The following is a 14,638-nucleotide window of genomic DNA, read 5'->3' as shown; positions in this document are numbered from 1 at the left end:
TGACTTTGAGTATAAATGATCTTGTATGATATTTTAGATGTCTTTTTCATTCGTTAGAGTTTCGTTAGTAATCTTTGAGCCATGTTAAAATCATATATCAAGTTAAAATTATTTAAATCATCGTATCTTTATACTCTTAGAAAGCTAATTCAATTTACTACAATTTGAGCTAAATTAATTCTTGTCTAAACTAATTACGAACATGAGCAATATGTATTATACTTTTTGCTTAAATATTTCTCAGTATTTTGATCTTAACTTGAGCTACAGAACTTCATTTAAGTGAAACCGAAGAAATTGAATTCCTAATATTCATACCTACATTTCATAAGAAGACATCGAGACCTAAGTTTTTTGTTTGCTTCACCTGAAATCAGAGTATCCATCGTGCAAAGATGTGCTTGAAAGCACAATAATTTTAATTGCATGAATACTTGCCTCGGAGTGCAAAGGGAGATCTTTGCAGTGTGAAGATGCACATAAATGGCTCATTTAAATGTGATGCATTGCAATGCGATGCCATAACCTTGTCATTCAAAGAAGACAATAGTTACTCGTATTTAATATCGTGTCGTTGTGTGAATAGAAATTTTATTGTGTGAAGACAACAATAATTTCTTGTTTTTAATGACTCTTCATAGCTTGAAGAGGCATTTCGTTGTGTGTTAAAGTCAAAATTAATATAAATAGATAGTATATCATATGTTGTGCCAATTTCTCAATATTTGTGTGAATCAAACTATCTTAACAACCAAAATACGCCATTTCCTCTGATTTAATTGTAAACCTTCACAAAATAAAAACTTTTTATCGTTGAAATCAATTTCTACCGATCAACTTTTGAAGATCAGCATTTCTAACTAATTAGTTATTTGTTAAGGTACTTTCCACTAGTCAGCATGTCTCATTTTGTCCCTATTTTCATTTCAAAATAATTAAATTTCATTTCTATCGATTAAATATTATTCTAAACCATTCTTATTCATTATGTTAAACAAATATTCAAATGGGAACGACTAGATCATTAGGAATCAACATACCAAATAACGTGTAATCAACATAGAAGTTTGGCCTTACCCTACTATAACTCTTCCACCTAGATAATCCATGTAAGGACTGGATTTTCATGCGATTGGTTCATCAATATAAATTTTTATATAATGGATGGTAATGTTGTATTTCCTAATATCCCAAGGTGTGTTAAAGCTATTGCCATATTAAGATAAATAATTGAATTAACTATAATATTTGAGACAATAGTTAAACAATGAGTTAGAAATATGATTAGGTTGTTGCTAAGAATATTGTTGTTGCAAAGGTTGTTGTTGACTTAATATGAATTGTTATTTATAGTAATGATGAATTAACTGTGTAAATTCACTATTGTCATGTTATTGAATTTTCGTTGATCCATTGATATTATATGTTATTACATGATTAAGTGAATGTGTGTGTTGTGACATGAATTGTATAGACTTGATGCATAATTGTGCGATTGTAATATACCTGAAATGTACATATGACGGTCCCTTTTTGTTTAAGGAGTAGCTTGGGACGACGAAGAAAGATCAAAAGGTAATTGTGAGGAACTTAGACATATCACTTTCCATGCATGATTTAGCGATGTGAGGTTCTAATAACTCAATGTTGGAAAAGTACAAGTGTATTTATCCTCATAGGTGACAATCATTATGATTTCGAGAGTATTTAGGTAGAGAATGCTTACGTGGCTTGGATAACATTATAACGTTGGAATCTACCATGCAACACATCATCACCTCGATTAGACGGTGAAAGTGTCTTAGTTGAGTTATGCGAGTCTATGATAACTTGAATGTGTTAGTTCGTCGAAGTGGTGGCATAGTACCACGTTCATAAGAAGTACTTAAGAGTAGTTTATTATCGCATGTCATTGAGGTGTGTAAGGATCATGATATTGAATTGTATAAATGAACAAGTCATGCTAATGTATTGTTATACTTGATATATGTGATGAATATGATATATGTGTACATGTTCATTTTCCTCTTTTGTAACTTAAACATGATATTAACGTACTCACTATTTTGTTGTTTGTGTGTGAAGTTGCGATGATGTGGAGAATCCCAAGGTTGCAGCTGATGCATAGCAACAAAGTCATCTTAGTTATCATGAAGACTTTCTATTGATTTTATTTTATTGGCTTGTATGACAAAACATGATTTCGTTTGAGTTTGTTCTTTTTTTTATCTGCTCTGATGTGCGGCAGAGGTTGGTTATTACTCTTATTTTCTACAATATTTTATACATGTCTAAATTTTTAGAATGTTTATTCCACGTGTTTGATAGAATTAACTATGTTCACTTTTATCTAACCCTTTAAATATGAGTTACGTTGTGTATGCATGTGATGTCTTAAACCTTTGTGAATTTTTTTGAAACTCCTCTATTATATTCATTTACTAAAATCTAGTAAATCATTAAATATGTTATTTTAGAGTTGAGGGTGTCACATAAATCCCCAAACAACAACAATTAGTCATCTCTGCAATACACATCTATTAGGAAAATACCTAGCAATAGCAATGTTCCATATGACAAGTACTTTTGTAGATAATAAATAATATTCAAGTTTAGTACGAGCTTAAAACAAAGATAAATATGATTTCTCCATCGGAGTGTATATGCTCTCAATATCATTTAAGATTCGGCTAAGGTAGTATATGTTGGGTTTTTGTGAGATCGACATTAAAAGGACAAAACTAATAGTGGAATAAACCCCTAGCCATTGACCACACAAGCACAAAAACTTCACATATAAGTTTATATGTTTACCTCTTAAAACGTATATAAAATGATCACATACAAAGGAGAAACACCTTTACGCAATCCATACAAACCATTATCATTAAAAAACATCGTGTTGGGTGGCAGCTACAAAGAGGGAGACATGACGGCGACTGAGTTTTAGAGGAGAGGAAGGAACACAATACTTGATTCTATATGCCTCCCACCCTTATTGTGTTGCTCTAGTGGACCTTGTACGGTACACGTCCAATCTTCTCTATATTTTAATTATTTATAATTTAATTAAAATATCATTTCTTTGATTAATCGTTCTATGTGTGTGACTCTATAAATTTTGACTAAATTGGCAATAATATAAAATAGAAAAAAACTACACGACTTATCATTTAACATATTTAGTTATAACACTTAGGCTCTTTATCATTTTTCACATATAGACCATTTATCTTTTAAAACGCTTCCATGATAATAATATTTTTTTTTCCATTTTTTAGTAAAGAATATTGAGGCAAGTTCCGTCAACATTTTTATGGATTTTTTTTTAACTTTTTATTTTATTAAATTAAGAAATTCATAACAATCTTTATCATCATTTTCATCTTCTTCATATTAAACCTATCAAAAAAAATCAAAATTCAAAAATATAAAAAACTCCAATTCAAAATTAAACCCTAGATAAAAAAAAAAAAAAAGTTTAAATATGTCTTTGATCCTTACAATTATAATTTTTATTTATTTATTTTGGTTTAAAAATTAAGACTCAATTTCATTGTAAATAGTTCAAAATTAAAATGAATAATATAATAATATATTATTCTTTTTTCTATCTTCCACCGTTATCTCTTTTTATATTTTATCTTTCTTTTATTTTTTGTTGATTTCATAACAAAAAACGTTTATTTTTCTTTCTTTTATAAAAAAAAAATGCTTTTGCTTAATTCTGTAACTCAAGGTTATCAAACCTCACCCGTTAGATCGTTAGAATTTCATCCTATCGTTAAACAACCCGACCCATGTAACAAACTCGACCCGTTAGAATTTCATCGTTTCCTTGTGTTAAGGGTTTATGCTTCCAATTCTTCAAACCCTCTGAAACGCCGAAAACCCTGATACCCCACCATGGCACGCTTCTCAAGGTCCTCCGCGCAGCGTCTTCTATACGCACTCTCCTCCTCCTCTTCCACGGTCTCTCCATCGCCGGCGGGATCCCTAATCGGAGGCGCCTTCCATTTTCGACAATTCTCGGCGGGGAACGTGGCGCGAGCGAAGGCGGCGGCAGACGACAAGGAGCCGTGGTGGAAGGAATCAATGGAACGGCAACGCAATATCGGGATCTCGGCGCACATCGACTCCGGGAAGACGACGTTGACGGAGCGGGTACTGTTTTACACTGGTCGGATTCATGAGATTCATGAGGTGAGGGGAAAGGATGGCGTTGGTGCTAAGATGGATTCCATGGATTTGGAGAGAGAGAAGGGAATCACTATTCAATCTGCTGCTACTTATTGTACTTGGAAAGACTATAAGGTACTGTGTACTTGCTTTGTAACTAACTATGCACTGTTTTTTGTTGCTGCTGAATTTAACTTGAATCCAAGTAAAGTGAAATAGAGTGAGTTTCATTTTACAACTGTGCTATACAAGATTTGAACTCTGTCGCTTGAGATTACAATGTCTAGCTCTTAGTACGAAGTTGACACCTTGGAGGCTTTAGTGAAATACAGTGAGCGGTTTTGGAAGGGGATTGAGCTTTTCAAGCATTGTAAGAGTGCAGGAAAGTGTAAAATTGGGAGAGATTAGGAGTATGAGATTTTATTTGAGTTCAAAGTGAATTGAATTTTGAAGTGTAGTGTGTTTTTGAAGCAATAGGGGTCAATAAAATTAAAGGTGCAATATTTTCTTTTGGTATAAAACGGGCCTGTATGCAACTGTGGAGACTAATCCTCGGGAGTACATACTATTATATGAGTGACTAAACCCTTCCTCAATAGTTTTAAGTTTAATGCTGCTGCAGAGCTGAATTCGAACTCGAGACCACAAAGGTGGGATATATGAGTGCTCTATTGTTACTATTATTATACTATTTTTATAATAATTATTACTTGAATTTTAATGATTAATGATTGTCAAAAAGAGAGGATAAAGTGATTCAATTAGTAGTGAGTCTTTGGGAGCATTTTTGGATAAATATCTTAAAAGAGATTATAAATAAGCTATTCCTACAATTGAAGAAAGGCATATCAATTTGCCATTATGTTATACAAGGTTACGAAAATAGGATAAAAATAACTTATGGACATATGTCATAAGCTACTTTATAAGCTCTTCCCAAACACTTAAAAGTGCCTTACGTCATAAGATAGGATAGGACCCAGTGGCAGATCTTGACAAATTTTATTGAGGGGGCCAAAATAAAATAGATTATATATAATATACTTTCAATTAATCTCATATATCTGATTTTAGTATAGTGGTAATTCTAATTTTGTATTAAAAGTGTCTAATTTGAACCTAAATATTTACAATTTTGTCAAACAAACTACTATATTTACAATAAAAATAACAAAAATCACTATCATGGAGAGTTGAACAAGGGACATAGGGTTTATAAAAGTCTCCGTTACCACTAAGTCACTCTACAATTTGACATTGTTAGCGAGACATTGGTTGTATATACCATATATTATAGATAAATATTAGTGTATGCATACCTATTTTTAGCAAAGAAGAAAATTTTGGGGTGGCCGTGGCCTCCCCCTTTTGTAACTAAGCTCCACCCCTGATAGGACCGAAGTTTTCAAACTCAAGGATCTGGATAAACTCGGATTGTGAGCATGAGTATTAGTATTTAGCTCTTTGAAATGGAACCGTTATTTTAAAATTTAGGGTATTTGGTATTGAGAAATGAATGGAGAATTGAATGACGAGTCAGAAATTTCTCCTTGTTTGAGGGATGAGTATGAGATTTGAATGCTGTACAGTTATCTTAATCAGTGTTAGTTACTTTTAGTGATTAATTGTCTTCATAGAGGAAGGATAAAAGGTTGAAGATGTTTTCTGCTTTTAGTTATACATAACTAAAACGGGTAAATTATATAAAGACTACCTATTTTTCTTGCTTGCAGTATTGGCTGGAAGTTACAATATACCTGATATATTCTTCAAACTGCTTCAGATAATGTCTTTTTCTTGTGTTCATTTACATTGAAACTTATGCAAAATGTTATGTTGCAGGTCAACATAATTGACACTCCCGGTCACGTTGATTTCACCATTGAGGTTGAGAGGGCTTTGCGTGTCCTTGATGGTGCCATTCTTGTTCTTTGTAGTGTTGGTGGGGTGCAAAGTCAGTCAATTACTGTTGATCGGCAAATGAGAAGATACGAGGTTCCAAGACTTGCATTTATAAACAAGCTTGATCGGATGGGAGCTGATCCATGGAAAGTTTTAAATCAGGTGTGTCTGAGATTTATGGAGGTTTGCTAAGATCATAAATTTCGTTGTTATATTGCCATTTACACAACTTTGGTTAGTTTGAAAAGAGGTTGTCCAGTGGCATCTATGAAATTAATGAAGTTTTATTTTTTAAAAAGGTTGAGTTTGAAACTCTATCAAAACTTTGTATCAATTTTTATATGCATACATAGTAGCTTAAATTAAAACTTTGTATCAAATGATGCATAAACTATAGAATTTGTTTTATGACCTGACGATTTCTACTATTTATTCATTTACTTATCATTTATTATTAGCTTTCTTTTTTTTTTTTTAAATTCTTTCTCATCCTTATTTATCAAATAAAAGGTTTTCCATTTTGAGACCAATTTGTTCTATATTTTCAGGCTAGATCTAAGCTTCGGCATCATAGTGCTGCAATTCAAGTTCCGATAGGCTTGGAAGAGAACTTTAAGGGACTCATTGATCTTGTGAAGTTAAAGGCCTATTATTTTCATGGCTCAAGTGGGTATGTTTTCAAAATTATGCTCTATTTGTTCCTAAGCTTACGTCATATTTTCAAAATGCTGCTCTATTTGTTCCTAGGCCTACGTCTTCTGTATCATATTTCTTCATCTTACTCTAGCGTTGCTTATTTCAGCGAAAAAATTGTCATTGAAGAAGTGCCTTCAGATATGGAAGCCTTGGTGGCAGAAAAAAGACGTGAACTCATAGAGACTGTGTCAGAGGTTGATGATATACTTGCTGAAGCTTTTCTTAGTGATGAGCCCATTTCAGCTGCTGATCTAGAGGTGTGTAGGTAACAGTTTTATTTTGTCCTGAATTTTGCATGAAAATTATTTGATTCATGGGAGAGTAATGCTAACAACACACTCTGTAACACACTTTCTAACACACTCTCTTTGATTGGTTCAAATTTATGTAGGTCCCACCAAATTTAAATGGGATCCACATAATTTTGTGGGGCTCATACGAATTTCAACCAATCAAATAGAGTGTATTGATAAAAGTGGGAAATGCATCATATTATTCTACTTTTAGCAGTTAGTTTCATGAGCTGTTCTCTGAGTATTTTGAGGAACTCGTGTTTGGGCATTCTAGCTGTGCATAAAAAAATGATATGGACGTATCAGGCTGTAATGGTCTCATGATTTTAACAGAAAATCCAAGACCTTGTGGTTGGAGCATTCTAGGGGTGCATAAAAACTGATATAGACGTGTTAGGTTGTAATGGTCTCATGCTTTTAACAGAAAATCTGTTCACAGATCCCAGTTTCCCTTGATTCATATATCTACGAAGGAAACTACATGTGCATAGTTCAATCTGAGTATTGTATGATTGACACATCAGTCATCTGTTGATGTTTTTCATGTATAATTTTAACCAAAAAAGGGTATGGAAGGGAAGTTTACCTTCAATTTATTTCCACCTATCTTGGTCCTGGGTAGGAATATCCTTGGCTTGTTTGATGAGGAGTGATCACGATGGTCCTCCCTACACTTTAAACCATGACTCCTCAGCAGCAGCACAAAAGGAGTAATTTGCTGCACTTACCAATTTTTCATACGTGATCAAGGCGGAGCTAGAGGTAGACATGTTGGTTTTGGTTCAGATTAAGGCTCAGGAAGTTGGGGCGATGCACTTAAAGGTTTTGGTCTGAAAAGTGTGTGTGAACAAGGCATGAATCAGACCGAGATGGAATTTCTGGTTGGCCCTGGAACAATGAGGTGAGGTAGTTTGAAAATTGCAGCCAGTGGTGGGGCAGTTGTTTGTACGGCCAGGGTGTAGAAAACCAGTTCAAAACCACTGGTGAAGCACAATGGTGTGATGGAATCATTAAACCACCGACACATTATTTAATTAGGAAAGGATTTGAGGTAAAACTGTATCTAATCAGTCCATATTATAATAAAAATTTAAACTATGTACGTTGTTAACTAGAAGAGGAATCATCTTCAGTTGAGCTTAATGGAACTAATCACATATAACTCAGTAAGATATAATAATTTTGATTATACTTGTGCTTAAATCTAACATTGAATTCTAACAGTTTCCACTACTCTAATGATAAATGAATATCACTTCCTAGGCCTCCACCTGCACTACCTGTCACTCCACATATATTTTGTAGTTATAATTTTTAGTTATTAATTTTGTGTAGGGAGCAATTCGCAGGGCTACCATAGCACAGAAATTTATACCAGTATTCATGGGCAGTGCTTTCAAAAACAAGGTAACCATTGAACTCATCTTCCGTTTGTAACTTCATGTATACATTCATGCTGCATAGTCACTGCCTTCTTTGTTCCCATCATTTGGTAACCATTGATGCATAGTTTTATTTTTCATTGATTTTTGACTTGATTATGGTGTAATTTTAGTTTGCGTCATTGATGAATTTACTTTTAAAATTGGATCCATTTGTAACATTCTTGTCTGCAATCTTTCTGTGATACAACTATCATAATGGCTATGAGTGTGCATCCATATGACCAGTCATTAATGTCATGCCTCACTGGAAGCTTTTTTGGGTTTGGTGACATGTCAGGTCAAGGCTCAGCTTCAATAAAAGTTACCTTATAATTAAACAATTAATAACATGAAAGAAGAATCTTAGTTTGATAACAACCAAACTTTACTAAGGTTTTAAAAATATCAAAATATCAGCTTCTCCATTTCCTTGCAATGATTATGTAGTGGAAATTTTCACACACAGTTTTTTCCTTTGTCACCTTCTTTAATCCCTGATCGATTTGTCTTTTGAAAGTTGAACACTTTTTTCCTGTGTTATTGAAATTCTTTGATTGATTGTTGTTTGTTTGATTTCATTTTCTCATTTATTTATAACCAATTGCCTGAGTGCAATATTGTTTGTATTATCTTAAAATTCTTCATGCTTTCATAAACTCATTCTATCAATTGTTTTAATGATGAATCTTTGAATCATCAATTTATCTAGATGGCATTCTTACCCATTTACTGAAGTTTCAACTCCCCTCCCCAAAATATTCTTTCATGCATGCATACACATGTTGGCAAACCCAAACTACATTTATCAGTTTTGTCCGAACTTGAACATCCTAAATATCATGTATACTGTTTAACTGTTTGAATCATTATATCCCTTATATATTTAACCTTCCTCTACTGATACAGGGGGTACAGCCACTTCTGGATGGTGTACTTAGTTATTTGCCATGTCCAATGGAAGTTAGTAGTTATGCTCTCGACCAATCTAAGAATGAGGAGAAGGTACCTCATTCATATAATCTTGATCCTTGTTTTACTTTGATCTATCATGATTATCATAAACTTCAAATTAAATTGTGAATTGAATTTCTTCAATCATGAATTTTAAGAATCATTATTAAAATTGCGTTGAATGTGTATTCTATATAATAAAACATAACTGAACTGAATCGTATCAGAAAGTGTAAAATATCAGTAGTAAACATTATAATGCATCTAGGTAATATTATAAGTGACATGCCAGAAAAGAATGAAACCCCAAAGTTCAAATTAACAATCAATATAATCAATATTTACATTTTGATAATACTCGTTCATTACATATTAAAATGTTAAATCTAAAGGTTTATGTCCATTCTTCCCAATAAAATTCTATTTCAGATAAAAAAAATTTGAGGATAAAGTTTGGTATTCAAAGTTGAGGTAACAAGGTGGGTGCCATTATATAAGCTTGGGAGGAGTTTCTCAGTTGCCCTTGCTATTGCTTTTAAAAATGAGAAAATACCATGTATAAAGTAACTCTTGCATTCAGGTTGACAGACCCAGCCTGGGTTTAATGCAAGCTGATTGCTTTTTCTTAGCAGAAATATAATGAAATCATATGATTATGGAAATTGTCTTGGGTTGTTTTCTGCAAACTCATAATCCAGAGATTACAATCATAATATGTTGTGATATGCATGTCTATCAGATAGTGGTTGCCTTGCTATATATTTTTTATCCAAATAAACAAAAAAGTTACTGGTTATTAATAGTTTATACTCTATACTTGTCTAGGTTGAGCTATCTGGAAGTCCTGATGGGCCACTTGTAGCATTGGCTTTCAAGTTAGAGGAAGGGCGGTTTGGTCAGTTAACATATCTAAGGTACCTCACACCTTAGGAGGTTAATTCCATTAATAGTATATTTATTTCAAATTTGTGGTATACATTTCACATAAGCTAATGGATTTATTATTTGGTTGAAGAATTTACGAGGGTATCATTCGGAAGGGTGATTTTATTATTAATGTTAACACTGGCAAGAAGATCAAGGTAAGGTTTTTCATTGCTCTAGTTTGATTGCATTAGTCTTGTTTACATGTATGTTTTTCCGTTCAAGTATAGAGCCATTATTCTATTACTGATTTATTTACGATTTTTCTTCTTTCAAAAACCATCTACAGTAATGTTTAGCCCAACTCTACAGTTTATTATTTAACATTAGTTTAGTCTCATATGCATGGATATTCTACATTTCTACTAGTTCGTCACGGATTCGAATGTCTAAGTCTAAGTGCATGGATTCAAATTCTGTTAAGAACCAACATACAAGAATTGAACGAGGGAGAAAGAAAATTAATCCTCTGTTCTGAATGAAATCTGAACAGAAAAAGGGGACATACTTAATAATTAAATGCAGTGCTCTTCCCGAGTTATATCATTGCCATGTCCCTGCTTTTTGTATGACATTTGGAGACTAAAAATTTGTGGTTGAAGCTTTTGTTTTGCCAATGCAGGTTCCTCGTTTGGTTCGGATGCATTCTGATGAGATGGAGGTTTGGTTTTAGATTCAGTATAGTGATGATCTTCCTAACAAATTAAATGCCTCCTGAAATGAGCAATTGTTATTTATTTATAAGGGAGTTAGAGTTATAGGATATTTTTTTTGCAGATGAAAGGAAAACTTCCAGGGTTTTGTCTCTTCTAAATTTATTCCGTAGATTTTTTTTTAATATTCAGTTATTCTGTGCCATTTCTTTTTAAACTTCTAATTGAGGATTTTTCTTCTACAGGACATTCAAGAGGCCCATGCTGGCCAAATAGTTGCTGTATTTGGTGTTGATTGTGCATCAGGTTTTTTTTTTTCCTCATTGCTTGAGCCTGTGTATTTTCTAAATTCTATATTGCTCTTTTTTGTCATTATTTTTGGCTGATTAGGAGTTCTTATCCTACACTCCTAAGGGGCTTAGCCTACACCCCTGTAACTAACTCTTTAACAGAGCTGCCATGTGGCAGAATGTTCTAGAAGCTAAACAGAAAATAGAGTAAAGGTAAAGCTATGTGAACTAGTAGTACATTAATAATTTCAATTCAATTCAAAGTCATAAACACAATTCAATTCAATCTCATGTGACAATTCAATCTCAGTTGTACTCCAAAAAATAAAGAGCAAAGCAGGTTGTGAATACAATAATACTATGAAACCTTTCTGCTTGTCAGAAATAAACATTCACATTCCCTTTTAACAACCACAAGCAGAGCTCCAATATTGAATGCTCATCAAGTCATAAACACAATTCAATCTCATTTTAAATCTAAAGGAAACATGTCCTTAAAGTATTAGGATTCCTCTTCAACAAATATGTAAGAGAACCCCATAAACTGCATACCGCAACAAAATTGTCTCTTATTCTTAATGTAGATTTTGATGTCATTGTTCAAGAACTGAAGAAAAACTGAGAGAAAGTCAAAGTTTGCATGAGAATATTGGAGAAAATATTCGGAACTGAATTTGCAATTGTATTTTCCATCAACTTGAATCTGTTGCAGTATAATACAGTTTGAGAGCTGAACTTTCCCTAATTACATTACCTCAACTGATAGCATTCAGTTCAGAGATCGATTACACGTGTGCTCAACAAAGAGCCTAACACAAGGTTACCAATACAACTTAGGTTACCCACACTGACATGTATGGAAAGTAACTAGTTCAAGGGGACATGGCATTTTTTCTTCTAAGAACATCAAACAAACATCTATCATTTTCTGCTATAGATGACTGAAAAATTCCAAAGTTTAGCGTCAGAGAACATTGAAATGTTTATTTTGATCAAATTTGACTGTCATTCAATTTGGCCTTTGTGTTCAATCTCCAAGGGCACCTCCCCAGGAATTTAGGATGATGAACACATTTAATTATATGTTGGAGCATTAGCAACAGTAGATCTTCCATGTAGTTCTTTCTGGTTTATTTACAATAAAGATGTGTTGTTGAGACAATCTCTGTTTCTTATTTATTTCTGCTTATAACTGTGTTCTTTTAATTTTTTATTGGCATTAATGTTTTTTTGTTGGTCTTTAGGTGATACTTTTACCGATGGGTCAGTTAAATACACCATGACTTCTATGAATGTTCCTGAGCCAGTGATGTCATTAGCTGTACAGCCAGTCTCAAAGGATTCTGGAGGGCAAGTGAGTAATCTCTCTTGTATGACATGCCAACCCTGCTATCTCAGCTTGAAAAGTTGTATATTGTATAACACAATTGGCTTTTTCCATGTATTGCTAATAGTTTTCAAAAGCTTTGAACCGCTTCCAAAAAGAGGATCCTACTTTCCGTGTTGGCTTGGATCCAGAGAGTGGGCAGGTTGTCCTTTTCCCTTTAATACCTTCCTCATTAAATTGACAATATTATTGTTCTTATATTGACATTAACATACCTGTGTGCAGACAATTATTTCTGGAATGGGGGAACTGCACTTAGATATCTATGTTGAACGTATTAGGAGGGAGTACAAGGTACCCTTTTTACTCAACATGTACATTTTTTCCTTTATTGTTGATGCTTGCCAAATGATTACATTTGAAGTTTCATTCTTATATCTTTACCTGTTAAGGTTGATGCTTCAGTTGGAAAGCCCCGTGTAAACTTCAGAGAAACTGTTACTCAACGTGCTGATTTTGATTATTTACATAAGAAGCAAACAGGAGGACAAGGACAATATGGACGGGTGATTGGGTAAGTATAGACTAATCATTCTTATTTTATTCACATTATCAATTTCATAAAAGTTCAATATAAGTGGCCAGTTCTGCTGATAGAAAGTGTTTTTTGAGATTTGAGAAAATGATAGACAATGATGGAAGGTTTGAAAGGAGCCTGAGAGAAAATGAGTGTGTTAAATTTAGAAGATACAGAATATCTTATAATATCTTGATATATTTAATTGTTTCATAGGATCAATTTCTTTTCTAGAATTATCTCTTGAGATTAGTTTCCTTATTAATTAGCTATTATCTTGATGTATTTGTATTTCCCTATTTAATTAGATTCTTTTTGAGTCTTGAATTAATGTATATAGAAAGGTTATCTTTTAGTCTTTTTTGCCGCATAAATCACAATCATCAATCATACAAAAATCATTTTCATTATTCAAAGTCTTTGTTCTTTCACTTCCTATAACTCTAGCATCGAGAATCTGTGATATCATATTTCTGAATTTGTTGCTAATGTTTTCCATAGTGCATGTGGGAGAGTGTTTATAGAGTGGATCAGTTACTGCTTACCAGTTGATTAAGCCTCACTAACTGCTCAGTAAAACCATGTGAATACATTTCAATTATAGTTGCACAAGCTACTCAGCTAACACCTCAGTAAAGTGCTTGACTGCTTGTATGGTATAAAGTGCTTGTATTGTTTTCCTAGACTTCAACGTAGTGGCTGATAGGAATGAGGGGGAAGAATTGGGCCAATAATTGGTTGATAAGGGGGCTAGGCCCAATGAGTGGAGGGTTTACCATAGAAAACGTTACAAGGGAAGAAAAGAAGCTGAGTTGGCAGAGAATGTGGGTATGGAATGAGCAGTTAGTTATATAGTGGAAAAGGGAACGTGGTTATGGAAAGGAGTAGTTAGTTATATAGTGGAAAAGGGAACATGGTTATGGAAAGGAGTAGTTAGTTATATAGGGGGAAAGGGAGAGAGAGGGGTGTGTGAAAATAATCTGTCATAGAAAGAGAGTGAGATCATCAAGATATTCTTGGTGAAGGGAGCCATTGGCTTTGGGGCTGATAGGATACTTTCTATCAGATTTTCTTTTTCCAAATCTGTAATTGACATCATTATTCAATACAATTCACATATTCTATCCATTCTTGAATTACTGTTCTATTAGCGGCCATACCATTAGCCGCTACAATTATATAGCATTTTGGCAGTTGGCCAATACGCTACGCTATTTGCTACCCCGCAACTTGGACAAGCTATATTCTTGAACACAAATTTGGTTTACCCAGATTGATCATATATGTTATCTTGTTATGTAATTTTTTTTTCAATTCATTTTGGTAGAGAAGCTAATTGTGATATAACATCTTTCAATATCTCCTTCCATCACTTGACATATTATATTCAATATGGTCGCAGGTATATTGAACCACTTCCTG

General features: G+C 33.4%; 1 protein-coding gene across 1 annotated transcript in view; it reads left to right on the top strand.

Annotated features, from left to right (window-relative positions):
- Positions 1-3,809: 3,809 nt before the first annotated feature.
- The window catches only part of LOC101491113 (elongation factor G-2, mitochondrial), a 14,651-nt gene continuing 3,822 nt past the window's right edge, over positions 3,810-14,638 (top strand). Inside the window, exons 1-15 of the mRNA XM_073366095.1 lie at positions 3,810-4,314; positions 6,022-6,243; positions 6,630-6,751; positions 6,884-7,034; positions 8,406-8,477; positions 9,401-9,496; positions 10,271-10,359; positions 10,461-10,527; positions 10,992-11,030; positions 11,268-11,328; positions 12,557-12,666; positions 12,767-12,841; positions 12,925-12,993; positions 13,092-13,213; positions 14,619-14,638. Of these exons, the coding sequence (XP_073222196.1) occupies positions 3,907-4,314; positions 6,022-6,243; positions 6,630-6,751; positions 6,884-7,034; positions 8,406-8,477; positions 9,401-9,496; positions 10,271-10,359; positions 10,461-10,527; positions 10,992-11,030; positions 11,268-11,328; positions 12,557-12,666; positions 12,767-12,841; positions 12,925-12,993; positions 13,092-13,213; positions 14,619-14,638 (1,723 nt within the window). The 5' untranslated portion in view covers positions 3,810-3,906. The remainder of the gene's footprint in view (positions 4,315-6,021; positions 6,244-6,629; positions 6,752-6,883; positions 7,035-8,405; positions 8,478-9,400; positions 9,497-10,270; positions 10,360-10,460; positions 10,528-10,991; positions 11,031-11,267; positions 11,329-12,556; positions 12,667-12,766; positions 12,842-12,924; positions 12,994-13,091; positions 13,214-14,618) is intronic.

The sequence above is a fragment of the Cicer arietinum genome, chromosome 3 (assembly GCF_000331145.2).
Source record: "Cicer arietinum cultivar CDC Frontier isolate Library 1 chromosome 3, Cicar.CDCFrontier_v2.0, whole genome shotgun sequence".
In the NCBI taxonomy this organism is placed as follows: domain Eukaryota; kingdom Viridiplantae; phylum Streptophyta; class Magnoliopsida; order Fabales; family Fabaceae; genus Cicer; species Cicer arietinum.
The sequence above is the reverse complement of the archived record's forward strand: the minus strand, read 5'-3'. Positions and strand labels throughout refer to the sequence as shown.